At 38.8% G+C, this 25833-nt stretch overlaps 1 protein-coding gene across 10 annotated transcripts in view; it reads left to right on the top strand.

Annotated features, from left to right (window-relative positions):
* Window positions 1-13493, top strand: part of TBC1D1 (TBC1 domain family member 1) — a 95999-nt gene extending 82506 nt beyond the window's left edge. For all 10 annotated transcript variants that reach the window (XM_090139563.1, XM_031588463.2, XM_031588461.2 and 7 more), the window contains 5 exons: window positions 1493-1737; window positions 2186-2345; window positions 6737-6906; window positions 9166-9336; window positions 11450-13493. In XM_090139563.1, coding sequence (XP_089995689.1) covers window positions 1493-1737; window positions 2186-2345; window positions 6737-6906; window positions 9166-9336; window positions 11450-11650 — 947 coding nt within the window. In that variant the 3' untranslated portion in view covers window positions 11651-13493. The remainder of the gene's footprint in view (window positions 1-1492; window positions 1738-2185; window positions 2346-6736; window positions 6907-9165; window positions 9337-11449) is intronic.
* Window positions 13494-25833: the final 12340 nt, after the last annotated feature.

Raw genomic sequence — 25833 nt, 5'->3', positions numbered from 1 at the left:
TCTCCCTGGATAGAAGAACTGATGTTCTTGTTATCTGTGGTTATAATACTTTAGAAGCTTTCCCAAATTAACCCCAAAATGTCTTGCTAATGCAGTAAGATGCTAAGCTGTGAAAGTATTGCTTGCGCTTAGTTGAACTGATGTGTTTTCACGTGTAAATACTGCTTCCTGAGAATGAAGAACATTGAGATGCGGATTTAAAGTACAGCAGCCACTCTCCTGCCCCAGTTTATGTTACTGTGCCGCTTTACTACATGCACAACAGCAAAGACACAGTTCCATGGCACTTTTTTTTTTGTCTCTTTCCTTCTCTGGCCATATCTGCTGCAATCAGTGGGGATTTCAGGTTCTGAACGCTAAGTTTCTGTTCAGTAAATGATTTATTTTTTTGCCAGGTCAGAGTAAACTGAACTCCAGATGGTATCAGCATAGGAAATTGCTGTACTCATCACTGGGTGTTTGCTGAACACAGTAGAAAATTATATTTTGTTTTATTATAGGCCAGAAATGAAGTAGTAGATAGCAGCACTCTTGAGTTCATTTCAGCCTCTTTTCAGCAAAACCAGAAATTGTTTACTCTTAAGTGAAAGTTAGAATTTGTGGGTAAGTTAGAGCCAGGGCACTCAAAAACAAATCTGCTTGTGAGTTTAGCACTTTGATCCATCTATTTACTGCTTTGTGAATTTCTTAGCATTTCTATTCTTGCTCAACATGTGGTTTTTCTTTGTGACTTGTTTGAAAGGCACCTTGCCATGTGAGCAAGGCAGCACAGATCTGTCTTTATACAGTGCTGCAATAACTCATTGTTGTGGCAGAGGAGGCAAAAGAATGAAAGTTCCCAGTGCAAGTGGAAGCTAAAAACTTTGCTTCCCCAGCATTTGGTTATGTGATAGGACCTGGCCTCGGGAGACCTGGTCAGAAATTGCAAGCTGGAGTGGTGTGTGACAGGCCACAGCAGCTACCAGATGGCAGAAGGACTCTGCCCCGGGCTTTGTCTCGTTGAAATGGGAGCTCCCGATGTTATCTAGGCAGCACAGCAGCATTCCAGGAGCTAAGGGGTGGGGTGGTGTTTAACAAGTGGGCAACTGAAAAACATGCTCCACTTAATACTAGAACAAAAGGCATATTCAAATTTCTTCAGTTCAGGTATGTAGCAGGGGAAATCTGACTGGGGGAGAGTAGGAAAAAAAAATACTGTCTTCTGGAAACATTTTCAAAAATATCTGTAAAATTGAGGCTGTGAATATTCTTGCAGAACTGCAGTATCACAGAGTGACTGAGATTGGAAGGGACCTCTTGAGATCATTTGGTCCAGTGCCCTACCCTAGAGCAGATTGCACAGGACCATGCATTCAGATTCTGAATGGCACCACAGGTGGATACTGGAGCCTTTCTGGGATGAAAGGCTGCAATCTGATTTTTTGGTTTGGTTAGTTGGTGGTGTTGTTGTTGTTGTTTCAATTTTTTAACATAACCTTAACTGTGTTTGCAGGACGCACATTTCCAACACATCCATACTTCTCAGCACAGCTGGGAGCTGGGCAACTGTCACTCTACAATATTTTGAAGGCCTATTCCCTTCTGGACCAGGAAGTAGGATATTGCCAGGGACTTAGTTTTGTAGCAGGAGTTCTACTACTTCATATGAGTGAAGAAGATGCTTTTAAAATGCTGAAGTTTCTCATGTTCGATGTGGGGCTAAGAAAACAGTATCGTCCTGACATGACAATTCTACAGGTATAATTTCTTTTTTTCTAATACAAGAATACTGATGATAAGTGACAATAAAACAATATAGATATAGCATTGTCAACGTCTGGACTTGACCGTAAATTCATTTTTCAAAAATGAAGGTGATGATCTGGAAAAATAATGGATCATTTTAAATGTAGTAGTTTCAAATTAAAATAAGCTATTGGAAAATCTATGAAAGCCATAATCAGCAAGAATTCTGGTATATGTTGTTTTTGAGGTTTAAATTACTCTGTTGTAGGCTCGTGCGTGACCCATCCTTGGTCTTCCATGTGGGTATTTCCGAGTATTTCTTTTTTTTTTTTTTTTTTACAAAAATCAGTCCAGGCATCACCTGACAAATATCTTTCACTGTTTCTAGTAAGATGAAGTGTGGACGTAGCAGTTATGACTGTTAAACCATATTTAGCTTTAGTCTTTCTTCTTCGTGCAGATCCAGATGTACCAGCTGTCCCGACTTCTTCATGACTACCATCGAGACCTCTATAACCACCTTGAGGAACATGAGATTGGCCCCAGCCTCTATGCTGCTCCCTGGTTTCTCACCATGTTTGCCTCACAGTTTCCCCTTGGATTTGTCGCAAGAGTATTTGGTAATTCTTCATAAAATCTCAATATGTCCTTCTTGATATCTTGTAATTGGAATCCTGCTATAAGGAACAGTGTATCATCCAACCTGTTCCAGACATCCTGGAGTATTACTTTTGTTTTGTACTACTGTACATCAATAGAAAGTCCTCCTACAAAACACGTAGCGATTGCAGTAAAATAGAAGAGAGAAGAACATACAATGGTTCCAAACTGTCACACATTTCATTGTCATTGCTCCCTTTTTTCAGCCTGTAATCACCTCTAGAGAGAATGTTAGATTTGTTACCATTAAAGCATAGTGGCATGACAATACCGCTTAAATGCCTAGAGTTACTTTAGTTGCAAGCTGAAAAGAGATGTATGCAAGGCATCATCTGAGAAATTTATCCATTGATTCCATTATCACTGTCTCCAATACTGTAACTTGAAAATGATTTTGAAGGTTATGTTTCTAAAACATACACAGAGATGACCCTTACAGTTTAATAATGGAGTTTTTCTACAGAAGCATAGAGCTTTTAAACTCCTGTTGGTTGTCTTTACACTTCTAGCCTGAAGGATAATCTTCTTACTTTGCAAAAAACTGGTAAATGTTATGAAGCACACAGTGTTTAGGCTCTGAAGTTACTTCTGTTACTATTATCTGGAATCTGTAGAAGTAGTAATCTATTTTTTTTAATAAATTCAGATGAGGATTTCACCTTGATGCTTTCTTATTGATGCATTTTATGGATTAATTGGTATTGAGAAAGTGCTTTATTTTCTTTTTAGTTCTTTGTTTTTCCATTGCATTATGTGGTACTGTATCTACCATGATAAGCAGGACAGATTGGAACTCTCCTGTTTTCTGTCTTCTAACAGGAATTTTTTTGCCTTTTTAAAATCTCACTTAAGAGATGTAACTACACAGTGATTCATGTTGACACTTTAATGTCTTTGAAAGTTACAGTATCATTTACCACAATAAAAAATGATAAAAGCAGATTCTGAGATGAGCCAACAGCAATCCAGTCCTGTTTCTGATCATGCTACAAGTAGTGTTAAAAGAAATCACAGTGATAAGGATAATATACACTAAATAGAACAACATGTCCTGTCATTAGCATCTTATCTCCAGGGAAAACAGAAATAGCATTTTGTCTTATTTTTTCATTCATTTTTAATTTTATTTATTTTGTGAAAGTTCAAAGTAGATAGCTGTCAATGGAAGTTAACCTATCTGTCAATAATAGTCTTTAAGAATTAAATGAATTGTTGTATGCAAGTGTCACGTACTGAAATTATCAGTTCACCTTTCAGTTATTCTTAATCTATCACAGTACTGTATGTGACAGTAACAGTCTTTGAGTTGGATGTTGACTGCAATGAAGATTATAAAAGTGCTTTGTTTATCTAGTATACTTGGATTTCTGCCTTTCAGAGCTTTCAAAAGCAAGATTTTGCATTAGAATAGAAGGCAAAGATGTATGATCTCCATAGAACTGAATTTAGGTCAATAACAGAAAAGCATATGTGATTTAAACTGTCACCTAAATCTCAAATGTTGGAGAGGAACTACAGCATGACCAACACTTGCAGGTTTTTAATGTCTGAAAACATGTAGGAATGTCTTTCTTGAACCAGTGTTTACTGGAATTATATAAATAGAGAGTGGTGGACATTATTTTACATTAGAAAGTAAAATCTTATCTTCATCCATGTTAAAGACTGAAACAAGCAACTGTAAACTGAAAAGGGCTAAAGCTGTCACTGTATTAGTGGCTGCTACGAGCATTATGGCAAATTAGGATCCAGCCAGTTCTGACTCCTATATTCACAGACTTTTGAAGAGCTTAGGTACATTTTTATTGCTCACTGATTTGACCTCTTGAGATTAATGTTTTCTTTTAATGTTAAAGTAACTCATCTGTAGGCTATGAAGACTTAGAGCATACTGCCATTTTGTAACGTGTTCTTTGAACCCTTGATGTTTGAAACCTTGCTGCTACTTATACAATTGTTCTTTTGTCTTGTTATAAAGAATACTTTTGCGAGTGTTTCACAAGTAATATGTAAGAGCAATGGACTATAAAGAGGTTAATCTAAGGACAGTTTTACGAGTAAAACAGAAAAACTGCTTTTTACTTTTTAATTATCTGTACAACTTTCAACACTTCTCCTGTGCTCAATCTAATGAAAGTATAGCGTAACAAAGATGTATTCTTTAAAACCCATATTAACTTATTTAAAGAGGAGACTTTGTATAAGTAATGCTTATTTTATTCCAAGATTATAGATAAAACTTAAATTTTAAATCCTTTAGGCTGCCAGTCATGCTGACATTAATTTGGTACCTTCACTGTGCTGGCGTTGGCTGGCAGCCCACTGAACAGGAAGTGTGGGGAGTGGATAACAAATGGGTCTTTGTTAAGTACTTTCTGTTTTAAATGAGAGAAGGATTTCAGCTCTGTATTACCAGCTCAGCTCATACAGACATTTGTTAACAACTTACAGGTCACCTTGAGTTAAACTCTCTGTGGGGCAGGTGCTGAATCACAAATACACTATTCTCTGCTCTGTTTTCTCTTTGTTTTTCTTAGCTGTTTTCTAGCATTCCATGTCAAAACATACAGCTTTCCTTATAAAACATTTTCCCATAATTTCCAGTTTCATTAGACAATTGAGGCAGATTCCTACTGTTATCCCTTTCCAATCATTCTTGCCTTACATTGAATTTAGATGAAAAATTTTATGCAACTTCTAGAATGAGTAGCAACAGAGTGCAAGGTTTATGATTAGTTATTGATTGTGCTTTTCTTTCTCAACCAGTGACATAGAGAAGTGAAATGACTTACTGTTTCAAAATCTTCAGTGTGAACAAACAGGGTAGTGGGTTGAAATTTCATTCTGATACAAATCTGGAAAGAAAAAAATTGCTTTTACGAAGAATGGCAGTTAGTGTTTTCATATGTTCTTTACTACATCAGAGAAACCTATGATTTTGCTAGCAGTCATTTCCATTATCACGTGTGGTTTTTTTCTTACTTTAATTTTTAAAATTGTGAAGGTACACAGTATGTTGTGTTATCGTTTTACTTTGTGATTCTCAGCTACTTCATTTGCAGCTTCAAATACAAGGAAGGGAAAGAGCAGGAGAAAAGCCCTTATTAAATAAAAACAAGCATAGGAAATTCAGAATAAAACTACATTATCTTCCTTTTCCTTACAAGTAAAAGTGGTGGGCAAGAAAGAAGTTAACTAGAAGACTGTTTTATGAGTTAAACATAAAAACTGATTTTTACTTCTTAATTATCTGTACAGTTTTCAACAGTTCTGAACAGAATCTAATGAAAGTAAAGCATAATAAAGATGTATCCACCAGTACTGTTTCGTATGTTATATATTCTGGCTCATAATGAATCTTTAAATAAAACCAATAGAAGATTCTGAGCAGGAAAGTCAGATGCAGGACAATGCTGTTTATACTGTGAACATATAATTGGTGGAATCAGATGGGTTTGTTTCTTGTCTAATGCTTTGATTGCAGTCTTCTATATCTTGCCTCTTTAAAGACATAGGAAGTTTGTAAAGGAAAAGAAAAGAAAGGAAGTTGCATTGAAAGGTCACTATGTACTGTGGCTTCATTGTGCTTGAATGTATGCCAGGGTGCTGTCACTGCAGGGCCACCTGCAATGTTAACGCTTAAACTGTATTACTAAGATTTCAGGGTACTTATTCCTGTAGCTGTTAGAATATTAATGTAAGTGGTTGAGACACCTTCTAAAAATAAGCACATGCACATGAAACTTGATGCTGCTGGAAAATGCACATTTATCTACACATGCCTCAACGCTGTCTTACTGAGATTTTGTAGCTTTATCCATCAGATCAGAAAACAGAGCTTCAAATCTTCAGTTGTGTCTTTGGAATTAGTTTCTGCCTGCTCTTCTAGGATCTGAAATGGCACTGAGAGCAGAGATCCATTTAACTTCAGAGCTGCAGACTTAGCAGTAAATTCCACAATTTGTAGTTTATTTCTTTATTTCCCACAGACATCTCAAAAGAAAAAAGCCCACAAAGCTACTAAATGCACAAAAAGTAGTGAAACTGCCAAATTTGACTACGTGACTTATTTTATGTTCTTTGCTTAAATTTGAATTGGATTTGTTGGATGAAAACTCACCGAACAAATTAAATAATCATGTTAGTCAAGTGTGCATTCACAGTCATAGTTGGGATTCTGCAAGAAATCTAAGACTATAGCCTCAATAATAAATGTATGTGTCCAGCAGAGTATATCTAGCCTCCAGATCACCTTGGGAGAAATTGTTATTCTTGGACATTTTATTGTTTTAATATTCTTGTCAAAAGATGGGCTTACTTATGTGCTCTATTTTTTCCTTTGTTTTCACAGATATGCTGTTCCTTCAGGGATCAGAGGCTATATTTAAAGTGGCCTTAAGCCTTTTGGGAAGCCACAAGCCCTTGATTCTGCAGCATGAGAACCTAGAAACTATTGTTGATTTTATTAAAAACACTCTCCCCAACTTGGGTTTGGTACAGATGGAAAAGACAATTAGTCAGGTATGAAATAATTTGAATGTATGAGTAATATGCAAAGAAATAATATTATTTTTAACAAATTCTTGGCAGAAAATTCACAGCAGTGTATTGTGTTACTTCCAGCTGAGAAGAATTCTGTAATTGTAGTTCTGAAGATGCTGAAAAATTTTGGAACTGTATGACTTGTATTGTACCCCTGTATTCTTACATATATGCATTGGTTATGGTCACTTTATGAAGCATTTAATGAAATTGAGAGTTTGGGGTCTCCGAATAATATTGCTTTCCAAATCTAATTTCAGGAGCAGAAGTTGACTTAAAAGAGCCTTAAAAGTGCTGACTTGGGTTTTACAGAACTAGAGGCCTTCCTCTAGACTTTGTCTATTCTGGCTTTATGGTGCTGTCTTGGTATGTTGCAGCAGTGGTTTTGTACTTAATCCTGAAGAACAGGGGAGTAGACAGTGATTATAGACAGCAAAATCTGGGAATTCTAGAGCCTTTTTTTTTTTTTTAAATAGCAGACTGGGAGAATCATGCAATATTGCTAAGCTAGCAGATGGCTCCAAAACTATATACATGTGAATTGAAACAAAAGGGGAAAGAAAGTTGGAGGTTTCTGTGGGTAAACAGAAGTATGTTATCTACCAGGCTTAAAGCCCAAAGTGCACAGCTCTACAAAGACTCAGAGTGCTCAGGTGACCTGCAGGAAGCCACTGGCTTTGAGCAGGAGGATGACAAGATGCTCTGTTCAGGCATCTCTGAGTGCTCTTAAATTTAAAAGTGGGCAGGCAGAAGTGAGTACAAGGCAGAGCCATTCTTATTCTTTGATCAGATCTGCCTTTGAAGAGAGTGGCAGGTTAATGTGCCCTGCAGTCCATATACAGCTCCTTACTCCTTCTGCAACATGGCCTTCAGTATATGTGCCACAGCTTGCCTTCAGTTAGTTAGCTTTCAAATCAAGCTTTTGATTTGCCTCATTTTTCACCCCTTTCAGATTTGATACTCTGGATATGATGACAGGGATTTCCCTCCCTTCTCAAAAGCAAGTGGTAGAGGCAATGAGATGAACCTGCTGAATTGCACTTTGTTTTTTTTTTTTTTTTTTCAAATTGCAGCAGTGTGTTTTCTCCAGAGATGCTCAGATCATACAGAAAATTAGCATTCCATATGTGTAGCCAAACCCAGATTAAAACTCTGTCTTCAGTGTTTGGATTTGTATTTCTTCTGCTATACAACTACTTGAGATTATTTTCAATAGCATATATAACAGATGTTACGAACATTTCATAATCCTGATGGTTTATTTAACTATAAGTAATGCATAGGTAATGCAGCAAATGAAATAGGAAATAAATATCTGATGAAGTATCAATAATTAAGGTGGTTTTTTTTTTTTTTTTTTTACTTATTTCTAGGATAAATAAATTACAAGAGGTTTAAAAGTAAATAATGAGTTATGGGTTTCTAATCTTGAGCTATTTTCAAGATTCATTTTAAAATCACCTTTACATTTGTTTCTTCTATGTTCTGTAATTGGCCACTTGTCCTTTTCATTTAGCTGCTTTTTCACTGCTGCCAAAGGAGATAATTGGACAGTTTTTGATTTTTTTCCTTCAGGTTTCTCTGTGTGCCTCAGTTTCTTTATCTGCTTTTAAAATACAAGGTTTTCTTAATGCTCACTTACAACATTGAACACTCATGTCAGTGATTCATAGTTAACAATAATAATCTACTTTGACATTACATAATTATGTAATTATGAAGTGTATTTGTGTAAGGATAGATAACTTCATCTTCTTTCAGTCTCTCAGTAAACCATTAATAAGCTTAGCAATGTCTGCTAGTTTTCATTTGAAGCTGTGCTACAGGAAAACTCTTAGACTTCTATGTGGCCCAAGAATTTGGATTGCGCTTTCTGGAAATGCATCTAATTCCACATATGTCTGCAAAAGTTCATGCCAAACTCAGATGCATGAAATTTGCAAGCTAGGAAAGGGAGTGCCATATAAATTCTGCACTTCTTGAAAACTTCAATATAAGTGATTTTGCTGAAGCACCGAATCAGTACCAAAGTTTTAAATTGAATCCAGATCCAGTGCCAGTGTTTGGCTCAATCTTGCCATTTCCAGAGTAGGAAATGCTAATGCCAAGAATTGTCTTTTTTTTTTTTTTTTTAATGCAACAATTCAATACCCATGTGTTGACCTGTGGGTTTGAAGGCATCAAATGAGCTGTAGTTTTGATTCGCATAGCACCTAATAATGTTTTCATATACAACAGGTGTTTGAAATGGATATTGCCAAGCAGCTGCAAGCTTATGAAGTTGAATACCATGTGCTTCAGGATGAGCTTATAGATTCATCTTTGAATGACAATCAGAGACTGGATAAGTTAGAAAAGGCAAACAGTAGCTTGCGCAAACAGAACTTTGAACTCCTGGAAGAACTGCAGGTACGGTTTATATTCATATTAATATTCTTATTTATCTAGGTTTTTTTTCAGAAGAGACCATTCTACACTAAGGCACAGAAGAGATTGGGATTTAGTCTAGTGACTTAAAAGCTTAGCAACTTGTGGCTTTATTTGGTTTAGCATTTAAAGCTTAAATGCAGAAATAATTCTCAGAACAGGGAGTGAACAGAGCACGTGCTTGCGATTAGCGAAAAGTTGAATCATTGCACTCCTCTTGTAATTAAAATCATAGCTATAGGAGATGATTAAAAATACACACAGTGCTTTCGCAACTTCATTTTTACATTTTTCAGTCACTGCTTTATTACAGCTGCCTATTGAAAATGAAAAGCTAATGCCCTTGTCACAAATTAGAGCTGCGTCATCTGTGGCTTATGTTATCTGTAAAGATACGGTCTTTCTTGCAAAAATGGGGGGGAGGTGTTGTTGGTTTTCTTTATTTATTGAAACACTGTTATTCACGTGACTTAGATAATATGTGAAATAATAATGTCTAGTATGTTTTGTGTGCCCATTCAATCCACAGCCTTTGGCAGTACACCACCTGGTCTCTGTAGGGCTTTTCCTTTGTTTAACTGCTCAAGAAGTCAGCTTTCTGACTGCTTTATAACAGAATATTTGTTATAAATCTTCTGATCGTGCAGTTCATTTGATTGAAAAAAGGGACTTCAAGTTAAAAAACAGATAATATGCTCTACTAACAGTTTCAAAGCTCTTGATTATTGTCAACAACATAGACTCCATAAATTCATAGGTGAAAGGAGTTTAGATTTCTCAGACATCGGTAGCTTACAGTGACTAAGGCTAGCTGACAGTGCAGACCTAGAGGAAACTCTCTTAACAAAAATCTTCTTAAAATGTAAATTCTGACCATACAAGATCTGAAACTGTTACAGGTTGTAAGATGAATCTTACAGATGTCAAAAGAGAAACTGCTCTGCAGGACATTTTTGTAAAGCTTCAGACACATAGATGAAGAAATCGTTGACTGTAGGAGACGGGAGAAAAGGATTTTTGGTATCAGATTCAAGATGAGACGTGCTATAGGTAGCTGCAGCAGGGGATTTTCCACCCTGCTCCCATGCCTAAAGGCTTTGCAGTCCTGAGTGGTTTTTATCTGTTTGTTTTTACAAAGGTCATCTCCACTTCAGTGCTGGCAACTCAGCACCTAATATCAGAGTGGAAAACTTGACTATCTGTAGTGTTGCAGCCCCTTTGTTTTGGAGGTGGGCCTCATTTGCCTTCCTTTCCAGTAGTGAAAGATGACCTATTGCAGATGTGAGCAAAAAATATGACCAAAATATGTGGGTCATGATTTGTCAATATTCTGCCCCTGAAGGCTGAACTTGTTAACCTGCCGTAGTTATATATGAAGGGCAATGAACTCCTCAGAAAGCGAAGTAACTGAAAGCAGAGACCATCCAGTGCTTTTATCTGAAAACATTACTCAGTGATGAAACTTCCAAACAGATCTCTGCTTTTGTCAAAAAACCTTTGCTCAGATCTCATGCAAGGAATTGATCTTATATTTTGTTTCATGTGAATTAGAATGTCCCTATCTCCAGCCTCTTGAAGGAGAATCAGGAATGCACAGCAACAGTAATTTATCAAGATTTGTTGTCCATTTATGTATCAGACTAAATCCTCACCTTCCCCTTTGCTCCAAGTCGAGCATTTGTTGGACTCAGTGTTGAGATTGAGTGGGGATGCATCTAACAGGCTAAGTTGTCTTTGCAAACAATTTGGAATTCATCAAACATGGTTGGTCAAAAATGTCTCACAATCGACCCATACAGAGGCTTATCATAATCTGCCATTCTTTGGTATGTAAATTACAAACATAAGTAACTTTCTGATTTGATCAAATCACCTTAGAATCTAAGCTTAATTGTGATCCAAAGCAATCAAGTTAAGAGAGGGATGTTTCTTGTTACAGAGAATAATCTAATAGCCATCTAAAATACACAGGTCTAATCACATTCATGCTTGGATTTTACCTTTATAGTTTTCTTTCATTTTGGAAGGTATTTAGTCAGATATTAATTTCCTTTTTTTTTTTTTTTCCTTTTTTCCTTCCTTCTTTCTGTCAAAGGTGGCTAATGGAAAGATCCAAAACCTTGAGGCCACAGTACAGCTTTTATTGACTAATGAAGGCAAATTGAAGGAGTCAATTCTCAATCTCGAGCAGGAACGAACAGCTTTGCAGAAGACAGTGGAAGAGATGCAGAAAAAGACTGGTGATACAAATGAGAAGCCTCTGCTTACTAGACAAGAGCACCTGGATGCTGACTGATCTGCAGTTGTCACAGAGCAGAGAAGCAGAGCAAAAAACAAAGGGAAGAACTGGGTCTTTTTGTCCATCCGTGGAGATACAACATTGTCATCTTCATTGTACATGCCTTACTGTAGCAAAGTGAGATAGAGGCATTATGGCTGCCCAAATCAGAAACAGGTTTCTTGGGCAGGAATCTTTCTTCTTAGTACATAGAAGTGCTCTGAACAGCAAGATGCTGTGTCATTACAGACAGGAGAAACCTACTAGTGTGTGCACAATGCACTGTAAAGATGTCAAGGATTCTTCCATAAGTGCTTCTAAACCCAAGTGCTTTATGTTGTTACATAGTTTATGTTCATAAACACCATGCTAAATAGCTCATCCTTTAGAAGCTCCTTTGAAAAAAATATGGCAGTGTAAAACCTTCAATTTGATGTTTGCCTTGCTGCAGCTATGCAGTGGTAACACTTGCAGAGAATTTTATGATTGGACTTGAGATATTTTTCACAGTCTAATTCCCCTGCAGCTTGACTCAGCTCTGTTAATTATTCTGTTTACACCTCGGATAACTGTTTCTTGATGCTTGCAGATGTCAATCTATTGGACTCCAGAGAGCTGGACTTCATCGTATGTAACTATGTGTCATTAGGGGTTGCCATCTGTTTTTATAAGTATCTTGTTTTAATATATTTTTGTTTAACATCCATTGGTGTGTTGTTAGTTGGCATTACCTGATAAACATACATACTGTATATAGTAACTGCGTTGTGCTTGACAAAATACACTGACATTGATTTCATGAAGCCTGTAACTCTTGCAGTGTCACCCAAGGATTTATATTTGGACTCTTTAAGTTTCATTTTATTTATTTCTGATCTGCTGCGTGATGTAAGACATCATTTTGTAGGGAAACTAACGCCCCTCTCTATTTTTCCTTTCTTTGATACTCTGCCCACTAGTCCTCTGGGAAATGTTATTCTTTAAGACTTTTTTGTAAGTGTTGGAGGCATTTTGAGAGCTTCATGTTGTGCCAGAGATGCTTAAACTGCTTTGTAAAGGTTATGGCTGCTTGAATTAGGGCACCGTTCTTTTTACCGTGCCTCTTTTGAGTAAGATTACACACAAAAAAAATCAGTTTCTTAATACAATGAAAGTAGTTTTCAGGCCAGTTGAAGCACCACTGCTGCAAGTGCAATAATATTCATGGCAGTCCATCCAGTTGTATGGGTTTGCTTCTGAATTAGAGAATAGTACTGTAGGTTTGTTTAATCCCGAGGACAGAGCTAATATGCATCAACATGTTGTCATGGTGGAGAATCACCCAGAGATGTGATTTTTGTTTTACTTAAATTGTTTTTATTCTTATTTTTAAAATTTCAAAGAACATAGTTGTGTTTGGTTTTTTGTTCATTTGTTTTTCTGGCTGGAAATGTAGGAAAGGTTTTGTTTTTCTGTTTTCTTCATGCACGACCCTTTGATACATCATGGTTGTAGTTTAACATTCATCTACAGAACAGATACCTCTGTATAGGTCAAAAAGAAAAAGAGAATTTTCTATTCAATTTCCGAACACTTTGTTTCACTCTGTCATGTCTTAAATATGTCTCGTTCTTGCAAATCCACTCTGTATTCATTTAGTATTGAAATTCCAGATAAATTAATTATTATTAATCCACTTACCTCAAAGGCTTGCTTTTTATTTGGAAATCCATACTGGGACTCATGCTTCATGTTTAAAACCATGTCATCATGGACCTCATACTGTTAGAGCACTCCGTAACATTGCATTTTTACACCATAGTGCCATAATTCATACACTGACGTTTTAATGAGCAATAAAAATAATAATAATGTATGCCTACATCAATGTTTTTAATTTATTTTTACATTTAAAAACAAAAATGTAGTTTGTGGGGTGGCAGTTCAGAATCTTGAGACCTGTAGCTGCAAGTGTTGACTCCAGTGAAATGTTCCTTTTTTTTCTAGTCCGTTACCAAGAATCTGTGTAATTGCAGAAGTTCACAGTGTAGATAAGAACTGAAGTAATGTTCTCAGAATTCACCAAAAGAGCAAATTAATAAGCAACTTTTTGCTTTTGTTACCATATGATAGTTTTATTGCATGAGAGACTGAATTTTCTATTTTTACATTGCAAATTATACAATTTTGTTAAAAATACAGGTGCCTGTCAAAGTGGGGTTTGCACTGTGTGTTAGTCTGGGATCTGAATGTGGATGCAGTAGTTGAAGATACTCTGCAGGTTACACTGGAACAGCTATATGGTATGTTGTTTCTGTATGTCTTTCCCCATCTTATTTCTTTCATTTTTGTTACCAGGCCTCTCTAGTTCAGTTAGTCAAAGTAGAACCTAGAGGAAGGTGAGGTCCATTCACTCAGTTCCAAACTTCAGGAAAACCTGTGGTTTCTCCATTCACAAGTATGAGAAATAAGTAATTAGAAAGCCCTGAGCTGGTCACAGGCACTTTTGCATATTTTTCCAGCTATGATGAACATCCTCAAGGATATATAAAATTAGATTTCCTGTTGCCTGAGTAATAACAGTTGTTATCCCATACTGTCTTCCATCTGAACAGTAATTTCTGACTCCAACTTGAATATTCTAAAAACAAAATACAGATGAAAACTCTGCAAATCTCCTGACCATTGACCCTCAGAAGGAGTCACAAATGATCTGTTTTCTGGAAGATCCAAGTTGAAATGATTCAATGAACGTATTCTACACCTCTTTTCTTCTACAGTTAAAAATCCCCAGGTGTAATGCTTAGTTTCTAAATAAAAGGGGGGAAAAAAAAACAAGGAAAAGTGAGTTAAGTTCATTTTTGTGTGTAGCCTTGGCTTCCAAAGGTGCATGACAGAGGCAGTGGTGTGCTCTGTCAGTGTGCTAGTGAATGGCATTTATGCAGTAGTCCTGAAAGAGGTAAGTCTGAAATGTGGAAGGAACTAATGCTGGTGTGTGCAACAAAAAAGAGGAATCTACTGTAAAACTACAGCAATGAATAGCACTACGTAGATGAATGACCTGCTGTGGTATGGTGTAATGTGTCACCGTATTCTCCTTTGTCTTTTCCAGCTAGCATATGTGATAGTGTGTGGTAGGTACTGGAGGCTCCCTGTGCTTCAGGCTGTCTGATGTACTTTTGTATTTTGTTCTGTTGTCTATATCCAGATATTACTACTTAATACAGAATTTGAGAATGATATTGCAGTGCCTACTGACTGAGAAGGTCAAAAGGTCTTTATGAAAGGCATTTATTTACAGACCTTCCCTTGTTTAGAGTGAGAACTATATTGCAGCCACACTTATACTTGGCCATGTATCCTCTATTATGAACTAGGCTCCCTGGCTTGACCCACCCTGCCTTGTCTTGATGCTCTGGACTGCTGGTCTGTTCTGCTGGTCCCATTCAAGTCCTGCAGAACAGCCCCTTGCCAGTGAGATGTTCCTCCTGCCTGCCTGTTTTTACCCTCAGCTCCTGGCTTACTTCTCCTTTACTGCTCCCCAACAGATGGCCCTGGAGCATGGCTCCAGCTGTCTGTATTGCTTCTGAATCTGGTGCTGGGCTGGTCAGAGCTTGTTTTGGTGTCTCTGCATGCCACTGCACTCTGAGCAAACAAACCAGTTCTCTTAGAGCTTGCTTGGGGACCTTATAGCACAATGGTCACACTATGTAAAAAGACCCAAATTAGTCTCCCATCTATTTCAAAATACTATGATCCAGATCTTTTTAAAGAGAGTACTGAATTTGCATGTTAGGTTGATGACAGCAGAAAAGTGTCTAAAAAAGAAAAGAATACATTTGACTCCAGCTGGATGAATGCTATGATTGCTTGAGGCAAGAGGCACCTTAGATTGCTGTACAATATTCATACTGTGTCACACCCCGTGAAATAATTTGGTCTTCAAAAGAGCTTTACTAGAACAGGTACGTGGGAGGGAGAAGAGTGCTGGCAGCCATGCTAACCAACAAACTACAGCCCAGGCATTGCCTTCAGAAGGCAAATGTGTTGCTGACACCCACCAACTTTTACATAACCTAAATTAGAATGGATGACTGGGTACACATTTGCTTATGCAGCTGCCAGAAGACATTCCTTTTATCTAAACAAACCTGAGGCTGCAAGAATTCAGTGCCCCAAAGTAGGCCTTTTCAGCATAACCCAAGGTGAACCAGTAAATTCTTCATTATGCAGAAGATACTATTTAAGCCTTTATATAAATTGATTTGTTTTCTTCTAACTGAATCATGCATTTCCTGGGATTTTGAAAAGACTTTGGGCTATAGATGCTAGAAGATTATGTTATAGGATGAGTGAATACATAGAACCTTCCTATATTGAATATTTGAAAAAGCATCTTGATGTTTAGGATGCTGACTCTAGATAATGAAATGTCTTGAAATATCAAAGATGTTAAATTGCAAGTCAGTAGTTGACTCAACATGTTTCTCCCGTGTATTAATTACAAAGAACTGAGTAATTTGAAGAGCTGACCATTGGCTGGTACTTGGGAGATCATGAACTGTAGGTTCACAATAAGATTAGCTGTACGGAGGAAGAAAAATGAAGTTGTGTTAGCATAAATCAAGCATACATAAGCAGCATGTTCTATCATCAGAAAATCGTTAGGCAAAAATTACTAGCATTAAAGAACTTCAACAGTTTTGATTATCTCATGATTTGTTCCAAGAATTTCAGTTCCAGAAAGGAGTGCTATTTTAAGTGTGATAAATGTTTACAAGGTGTTACTAAATAGGTTCAGAATAAGGGAACAATTGCTTAAAAATGTGGACAAATTAAGAAAGATATATTTGGATGTTTAAGTGGAACCATTGTAATTATTTGCTGTGTCCCAAGTATGGTAAATCCTTGTTTCCCTTTTTGTAAAAATTGATGTTTCAACAAAGGAAAAGAACTTTGATTGTCAGCTTTTGCTTAAAAAAGAAGTAGGAAGTCCTATGATTAAGGGAACATAAGTGTATGTGAGAGAAGGAGGAAATGAGAGTTTCAGAAGCAAAGAGCTGACAGCAGGGATTTACCCAAGCTCTCTGTGTGACCTTGAGTTTCTGATCCCAGCAAACAACGTGCAGTGTCTCACTGCTGTGTCACCTACAAATTCCAGGAATATTTAGCAGTGTGATCTCAAAGAATATGTTGTAGTATACTTCCCCTTGCAAGTCCCTCCTATATTCCCTTGCTGCCTTTCTTGCAGTCTAGACCTAAATACAAATCTAATACAGACACAAGATAAAATGTCTGCAAGTTTTCACATGCCATTTAACCAACGTGTCATGATGAAATGCAGAGGCCAACCAAACAAGAAGAAAAATGTACATCAATGGGGACTCAGGTACTTGCTGGGTCAGCAAGAGACACCTGCTTTGTACTTCAATTCCTGGGCATTTTGGTGAAGTGTATTTTCTGCACAACCAGCAGATTACGATCCAGCAGGCTTCAAGAGATTATGACTCTTCTAAAGAAGATTTCACCCATGATAGTGTGAGTGAAAAACTGAAAACTGAAGTCAACAACTGCTGTCCTTCCTGATCAGACAGGTCACCCATTAGAATAAAGAGCTCATAAAATATTTGACATTTTCTCCTCCACTGTATTCATTGCCTACTATGGTTTCTGCCCAGTGGTTGCTAGTGCAACCAGCACTCTCTTCTGTACCAGACAAACCAAGGGTATGGGAAGTCTGAAATCTTTTATGCACATCACAATCTTGCTTTCTCAATCAGGAATGGTGTTTGTTGGACCACGTCCCATTCCTGATGCATGATTTCAAACCCAGTTCTTCCCTTCAGTTCCTGACCCTTGTCTTCTCTCTTGAGGTGCACTTCCCTAGTTATCTATAGGTAGATGCAAAATAAACTGTTCATAATCTGAGATATGCTGAACCTTCCCCGTGAGTAGTTCATTTGACCAGAACCAACATTTCATTTGTTTGTGTTCTAGCTGTAGTTTGGACTTGGTTCTAACAGAACTAACAGAAATCCCTATGTGGAGTCTGTCTGTGCCCAGCAAGTTTGGATTACACGTGTTGGCCTTCACCATTCCAGGTAGACATGCTTTGGGTGTTATAATGTCAAATTCAAGGCTTCCTCTTGACTAAGTACTCTCAGTATGCTAATATTGTGAAGCATTTCTCTAGCCTTTGACTTTGGCTTCTGCACCTCCTTCCATTTTTCTTAATTGTTGAAAGACTGGCATTGAAATGGTGTACAAAGTTCCACTGCTAGTCTTCTCTATGTTCCTGATTATTCCTTAAGCCTACATAATACTAAAACAATCAAGGTCAGTGAGAAGTTTTCTTGTATTTTCAGAAAGATCATTGGGAACAAAACCTGTGCAAATACATTTCTTATCGAAGTTTGCAAGAATCACCTAAGTTTGCACTGGAAGTCTGTGCAACGTAATCAGCAAGTTTCTGATGTTTCCAGCCTGTCTGCAACATGAGTGATGAAGCACTGAGCTGAGACCAGACTGTTAAATGAGCTTCTAAGTGTAAAAAACTTCTACGTGTAAGCAACTCAATAGTTACCAACTGTATTAGCCTCCCAAGTTGCCTGGACATTCAGTCTGTACTAAGATTTTTGCTTACTACCAAAGTGGCCCGATTTTAGAGACCAAAAAAACAGCTGTAAGTCACATGAGAGGTGAGATGAAATTGTGAATTTTGTGCTGAATGCTCCACAAAAAAGGCCAAGCTCATCCTCTTGCCCTAATGCATATGGCCATTTATCCAAACTGTTTTGTGACTGTAATAGAAATGAGTTTTTTCTTCCTTTCCAATCATCTCTTCCCAAAGGATTTTGCAGAAGCTTCTGGCAATTAGCCTGGATGTGTAGACACTGCTGTTTCTGGATGAGGTTTAGGAGTTAAACAGCTGCCATACCCAGACCTACACCCAGACTGATAATAACTCTCCTTAATCACAAGTTTTGAGGACTTTGTCTCTCAGACCTAGCATGTTCTACACAGACATAGTAAAGCATTACCGTGGTGCACCTTATTGTTGGGCAGGGAAGAAATTTGATTTTAAAAAGCCCACAAACCTCGTTGTTGTTGTTACTGCTGTTTCCGTTTCCTTTATAGCCTGATACTAAGGGACTGCTCCTGGGGGGGAATGTAATCATCTCTTTCAACAGGAAGAAGATGGCAGCCTCATTATTCCTGCCTCAGATAACACTCGGCCCCTGGGGGAAGTTTTTTGTTTTTGCTGGGTTATTTTTTAATGCATTTATTGCCCTAAGCCTATAATCTCCAAAGCGAAGTAGTGACTGTGACCCTAAGCAAAGGAGGTGCTGTAATGCTTTTGTTCAGTGTTACGCAAGCTGCTGAGTGCTGCACTGTGCAGAGTTCTTCTGCCTCCTGCGGACATCAGCTGCTACGAGATGTGTTTTTTTTTCTAAATGACAGAAAAACAGGACAGCAGGAGACTGAATCAAGTTATTGGTATGGCTCCTCATGCATGCATGCGTGTCTGTAAGCAGGTGAAGATCTGGCCCTACCCACTTGTGGATTTCAGAGTGTTCGTTGACCTCAATATTTCAAACTTTCTACTTTGGTACTGAAGTGCTTTGTAAAGTTAGAGTTCCCTGAGGACAGTGTGTTTTCCCAGCAGTTAACTACTGCCCAAAACAAAAGTTTTTTAGGTCATAAGATTGATGGGCCAGCCTACTTCTTGCAGAGTCCACAATTGCAAACTTGTTTCAGCTATGATGCCAAAGCAAGTGTGACAGTTGGAAAACAATGTGGAAGAGTGAAGATGAAGTGTAGATTAGTCAGTTTTGAAGGGTGATGATGCAGTCTGCGTGGCCCTAGCATTGGGCTTCACAGCAGAGACCCCACTAGAAGCACAGATTGTTGTGCCAAAGGCTGTGCAAGGCATACAGCTGGTGGGACATTAGAGGAACATGGTAAACAAACTGAGTGCTGTGGAGAAGCTGTAAGAAGGGCTGGGTGCAGGCATAGGAAGCAGAAGCTCTGTGAGCAGTAGGACAGTCCTGCCACTGCCAGACCTCACACCTCCTGCCTGCAGGGATGGATATTTGGAGTGCAGCTGGTGGGTCCCAGGGAGATTCCAGAAGCAGCCCTGTGGCTGAGCCTGTCTCCAGATTCCCATATACACCAACTTGAAAGATGTAGATTTTGCTTTGATTTGTATTGATTAACTGCAGGTCCTAATTTTTATGTAACTTGTATTATAGAGGACAGTTGCATTTTTCTGTTATCTCTTTCCTAGGTATCTGCTTTGACAGAATGTCAGTGCTTCCTTTTAGAAATCTCAAGGAATTAAAACTTATCTGCAGAATGCTGTATTGATTCCTACATTTAGCATAGCTTTCACATTACTGATTATGACTCAAGACCCTTTCCCTCTTAAACTAAAGTAGTTAGTTGAACTCAAGCATTGATTTTCAAAACAAATGTTCAGTTCACTACCTAATTATGCATTTGTGTAATTTTGTGTTGCACAGAAAAATTGTGTTAGTACTGTATTAGGGAATTCGTTTCAGTGGTGAATCAGATTCTCCACTAGATGGTAATGTTGCTTCAGATCATTTGTGTTGAAAGGAGATTTTCTGCCAAGAACTCCTGAAGGAAGTGGAAGGAGGCCACAAGATTTGTCCAAGAAGTGCTTTTTGGAATTTTGGTTGATTTGGAGAAAAATAAAAAAGAAAAAGGAAAAAAAAAAAAAAAAGGTTTCTATTTTCTATAAAATAAATATTTTTGATTTGGAAAAGGTTTGATGAAAACTTTTGTGCAGTAATTATTAGAATCATGGAAATCTTAGTCCATGAAACAACCTTTAGAACCTCTAAAAAGAATTAATTGATGGAGAATGCAGAAGACAAGCAGAATGATCTCTGCCTGAAGCATGTACCTACTACTCATCGTTGCAGCTGAGTGACTTGAAATCCTTCAGTTGTTGCTAGCCACAATTCTGCTGCGAGGAAGCAAAATCCTCCTTTTATGGCAAGAAAGACAGAGAAGCTGAAGACTGTTTCTGCAGTGGTACTGGAATGTCTTGCTAGTAACGTAAGTGCAGTTATTGGTGGGGTACAACAGCCAGGCTACTCTTCACCCTGTCCTGGGGCTTGGCTTGGCTCAGCCAAGCTGGCATGTTCAGCTTATGTATGAGCCGTGACGTGCGTGTGATGCCAGGAGGCTCAGGCCAGCCCTGCAGCCAGGTATACCTAAGCTCACGTGGGCAAGAGCTGGTGGTGCTGGGAAACATCACAGTATTATTCCACCACAATAAAAATCAGACCAGGGAATGAACACCTCACTACTCACAGCAAATGCAGGCTGCAGAGCCCACTGAAAGTGGCCTTTTTCACAGAAATGTTGTTTGCCTTTATTTGCTTTTGGCAAAATGCAAACAACAATGAAATGAAAAGAAAACAATTTGCCCCACAAGGAAAAGACAGTTCCTGCATGTGCTACAAACAAACAGCTGCAGAATTACTCCTAGGCAGGATCTTAGGCCAATGCAGCTCTGGAGAATATTTTAATAAGTCTTTAAATAGCACATAGCATTAAAGCTAAATACGGTTTTCACCTTGGATTTCAACCTCAGTTTCTGCGCTAGTATTCAGCACGAAATGTATTGAACTCTTTTACATTCAATTTCACCTGAGTATTACAAGCACTCTCTTAAAATCAGTTGCATTTGTTTCTCAGAAGTGATCCACAGTTGTTACAAGTTAAAAGCAGAATTATGCTATTTGCAAACAATAACTTGCTCTCACAAGCAACAGGTGAGAGAACATCATCACTCAGTTTACATTAAGTTTGAGTCAGTGTCAGCACTGGATCCCCTGAGAATCAGATATATACACTAAAGTTAATCTGTGCTAGATTTATTTTTAGCTGAAGTTTAACAGACTTTTCACCTTTCATTTTGGATACCAGAATACCAGAATAAGAAAAGCACTGCCAGGAAAAATTAAACAGAATTTTGACATAAACTGATGATTCCTGATTTCGATGGTTCTGCAATGTGATTCCATTAACTCTTGTTAAAGGATTCAGTTATTGGCTACAGATGTGGCTGTGGCTATGGATAAAGCTATGGGAAGGCACAATTAAGAGTGAGAAAGGAAATGCAAAGTTTGCTTAAAGTTTGTGTTGGTTTCCCTACTCCTTGCACACATCAACCCAATGGAAGCATGGACACCTCAACTTGTTTTGAATCAGAGAGAGGCGTTTATGTCCCCCTCCAGAGAGGCAAGGCCCAATTCACTGCGGCCAGCCCTCCCACGGGCACCGGGCCCTCTGTCAGTTGCCACATCTCTGCCTTATTGAGACAGGTGAAGTTTATAATGAGAGGTAGCCATTTTAGTCGGAGCTGACACATTTGATGGATCTTTGGGCTCAGAGTGTGGTCATCTGTCCAGACAGGAAACAGCAAATATGATGTTAATCCTAGTGATGCTGAAAGTGCCACTGTTTCCCCTGGCACATGGTTTTAGGCCTGAAGGTTGAAGAGCAGCTTTACCTCGGGAAGATGACTGCACTCTGGTTTTTCAGCCTTCAGATTACATACGAAGACTTTGAGACCACAACCTATATTTTTATATCAGCTGCTCTGATAATTAACAAAGAAATTTAAACCTAACATACTACTATGACCTTTCAGGCCGTTGTGAGCCTCCAGCTATAAGGAGAGCCAATCTGCTCGTGTTGCAGGCTGTCTGAAGGCAGCGAGCAAGCCTTTGGACACCCTGTGCAGCACCATGTGTGAGATCCATCTGCTCACAAAGCACATTCCTGTCCGCACGCTGTGACCCCTGAACTGCTCCACGACCCGTGAGGCCCACTGGGCCCCGCACAGCGCAGGTGTCTGCCCACTTGTCAGCACAGCAACCCAAGTGAGCTTTTCACAGCAGAAACAGGCAAGGGATTCGGAAAATCTCTGTTTTGTCTTATTTTTTTCTAATTTGCATCTACTTCTATAGCTAGTTCTGAGGTGTCCGAACGTGCCAGGTGTCAAACTCCCAGAAGCCAGGGCAATATTTGGCCCACCTTTTGTTCTGTGGAGAGGTTGAGGGGTTTTGTGTCACTCGCACGTGGTATTGTTGAATCACCCCAGAGGTCATGGATCTGCACAGTGCCATAGGTGACCTCACAGGTGACTCCTGCTATCCTGACCCCGTGCCTGGCTGGAAGGATGGATGTAGATGCAAAGAGCTGGGCTACAATTGATTATCGTAGGGTGACTGATTAATTCCTGGCTTATTTTACCGCACAGAAAAATTCCATTTTGGTGACAATTTTCCTTTTATTGAAAGAAAGATCTGGACAATATAGGTGTTTTTGTTAAATTTGAAATATATCAGATGTTTGTGTTGTATTACACTCTTATTATTCTCAGAATCTTGCCAATATTATGAAAAATAATTTAACACTGGGTGTTGTAATTTGGCAATTGAAAAAATAACTTCTCTAGAAAAAAGTTCACTATTTCCACTTAGCGTCCAAAATTAAAATCCCTTCAGTTTTACTGCTGTCTTTTAAAATAGAGCTACATAGAAAACTTTATTCCATTTCTCTGCTCTTCTGCAGGGCTTTCCATCTGTAGATTTAAAAGAGTATTAGAGAGAATATTACATTTTCTCTCTCTTTATATGCATAATAATGAAAATATAGTAAGCTTAAATGGCCCTGTTTGGACCCATTCTCCAGAGCAGAGATGAAAAGGATGAAGTTGGAGGGCCTTAGCCATGCTGCATTCTCTAGCCCTGAACAGCACTGCCTTTGCTGGGGATGAAACCGCAGATGAATGCAGGACATGGTGGCACTGAGCCTGGGAGAGAAGCTGAAGTGTGCTGCAAATCTGCACCCTCAGCTCCCAGCCCTGGTGTATCCTTGCTTCGCCTCACTGGGGCCTCTTTGGCAAGATGAGCTCTCTGCATTAGGTCAAAGAGACGGAGATGAGCTGAACACCTCACCTGTAGCATCTGTGGGCTGTGATGTGCAAGCTGAACAGAGGGAAAAATACTGTAAGGGAAAAAGGTGGGCTAATGGAGCAGGACAGCACTGAAATAGGCACAGGCAGCTGGAACAGGCCTCCCACAGGAGGTCTGCAAGTGGCTAAGCCTTTAGATGATGTACTGCATGATGCATGATGACTTCTGGCGTTGTTAGATGCCAGTAAGTAGGTCTATGAGGAAATACAAATGATGATTAGTAAAACAAATGTGTAAGTTTGTTTGAAGCTTTGAGGAAATTTCTGCTGATGATGCAGAATGGTACTCACTCTGATCATTTTGAACCTAATATCCAGAACAGGCAGGAAGCATTAGAGCAAAAGCAGGATTTCCTCCTAGTAAATTCAGTTTCCTTCTTTTAGTTTAATTACATTGTACTAAGTGAAGCCATCCTTTTTTAAGTCATAGACAGAGAATTTAAAAGAAAGAACAAACAAATAGGAAAAAAAAAAAAAAACAATAGAAAGAAAAGAATACCTGTCGATGCACTTCCTTTTGCATACAGACAGGTGTAGGCAGCAGTGCCAGTGGACAGGCAACATATGAGGGCTATGTGCTACTCTGATCTGTGCCTGAAGTGCCCTTACTGTGCTCCCCCCGACACCTGCTGTGCAAGAACTTTGGATTATTTTCTATGGCCACCTGCTTGTACCTACTAATGAAGAGTAACCCCAAAATAATATGTTTCTTCAGCTATAGCATCTTAATTCAGGCATTTTCACATACCTGAGCTTACTGTGGATTTCATTTTTCTTTCACTGCTTCCTAGGTTCCTTGATGCCAATTTTCTATAATATTTTAATTTTTTGCTCTTGAAAGTTTTTGCTACCAAGATGTTGTGAATTATGCAAAACAGGGTTGTTTTTATTTCACTCTGCTCTTCCTCTTACTTTTGGAGTAGTGACGAACAGAGCCTTTAGAGTTACTCTTCTGGAGATTTTTTCTTCTAGAAGAGCTGGCTTGTGCAAGGTGCCAGCAGGATAGAAGCAAAGGGAACACAGGATTGAAGCAGAAAGGATGCAGTTATGAATCCTTCTGGGAGGGAAAGCCCAATGCAGGACGCCCCAAGTATGTGCAGTAGGGCAGGATGAAGTTTAAGGAGGTTTGCGCTGTGAATTGGGCTACTGTGGCCCACCAGCAGGTGTGGCTGGTGCTGTTGGGAGAAGCACATTTTCTATTGGGAGAACCAGCAGAATGCAAATGTGAAAAAAATTGGCAGGAAGGGTGTGCTGGGGTCAAAGCCAAGAAATCACATCCGCCTTGGAGCTTTTAAAGCCATGCATTGTGGTCCAAGCGTCAGAAATTGTCCCAGAGGTTCAGGCAGCCTCAGCAGCTCCGCATTGCTTCACTCGATAGGCGTTTTGGCAGCAGCTCTTGGTTTTTCCTATGGCCAGCGCGAGGGTCAGGGGGAGGGAAGCTGGGGCAGGTACTGGAATAGGGCTGTAAAGGTCACCATGTAGCTTCCTGAGTCCGTCACGGGAAAAAGGCTGGCACAGGGCATGCTGGCAGCTCTAGGAAACCTTGAACCCCTGTGCAAATTTACCAGGGGATATGGAAAAGCAAACTGAGGGAAGCCCAGCGAGAGCTGCAGTGGTTAAAGATGAATAGCAGGTTTTTAACTAGGCTTGGTCAGGAATTTTACAACTTGATGCTTTTCAAAAGGTATTGCCTATTCTGATCAGACTCAAGAAACTTGCTAGGAGCAAATGTTTTTCCCTTTCTTTTTTATTTTCCTTTTTTTCCACTTTTTCTTCATTTTTCTTTTCATGTTCTTTTAAGAAAGTAAAAGAAAGAGGAGTACTCACAATGTGAAAACAGACCATTTGGCCATAGCATCCCCTTAGTCCCTCTCCTGCAAACAACCAGCAGTGGGTGAGTACAGCCCTCCTCTGGGATGAGGAAAGAGCCCAAGTCTGGCCACACCCTCTGCCAGCTCCCAGCCAAAGGAACAGGACTCTGCTTTTCCTCCCGAGTGTTTTCTCTGCTGGGAAATGATAAGGAATGTGTTTTTCAGTGGTTTGTCTGGAAGCTCCTATGCTTGTTATACAAAGCAAAAAAAAAAAAAAAAAAAAAAAAAAAAAAAAAAAAAAAGTTCATTCTTTTTTAAATGATGTGGTTTTTTTTTTTATTAATCGTTGCCCTCACCTTGGGGTGGGTTGAACAAATGGCTGAGCTCAAAGCCTG

Source organism: Phasianus colchicus, chromosome 4 (genome assembly GCF_987193195.1).
Source record: "Phasianus colchicus chromosome 4, bPhaCol1.hap1.1, whole genome shotgun sequence".
Taxonomy (NCBI): domain Eukaryota; kingdom Metazoa; phylum Chordata; class Aves; order Galliformes; family Phasianidae; genus Phasianus; species Phasianus colchicus.
This window is presented reverse-complemented; position numbering and strand designations above follow the sequence as displayed.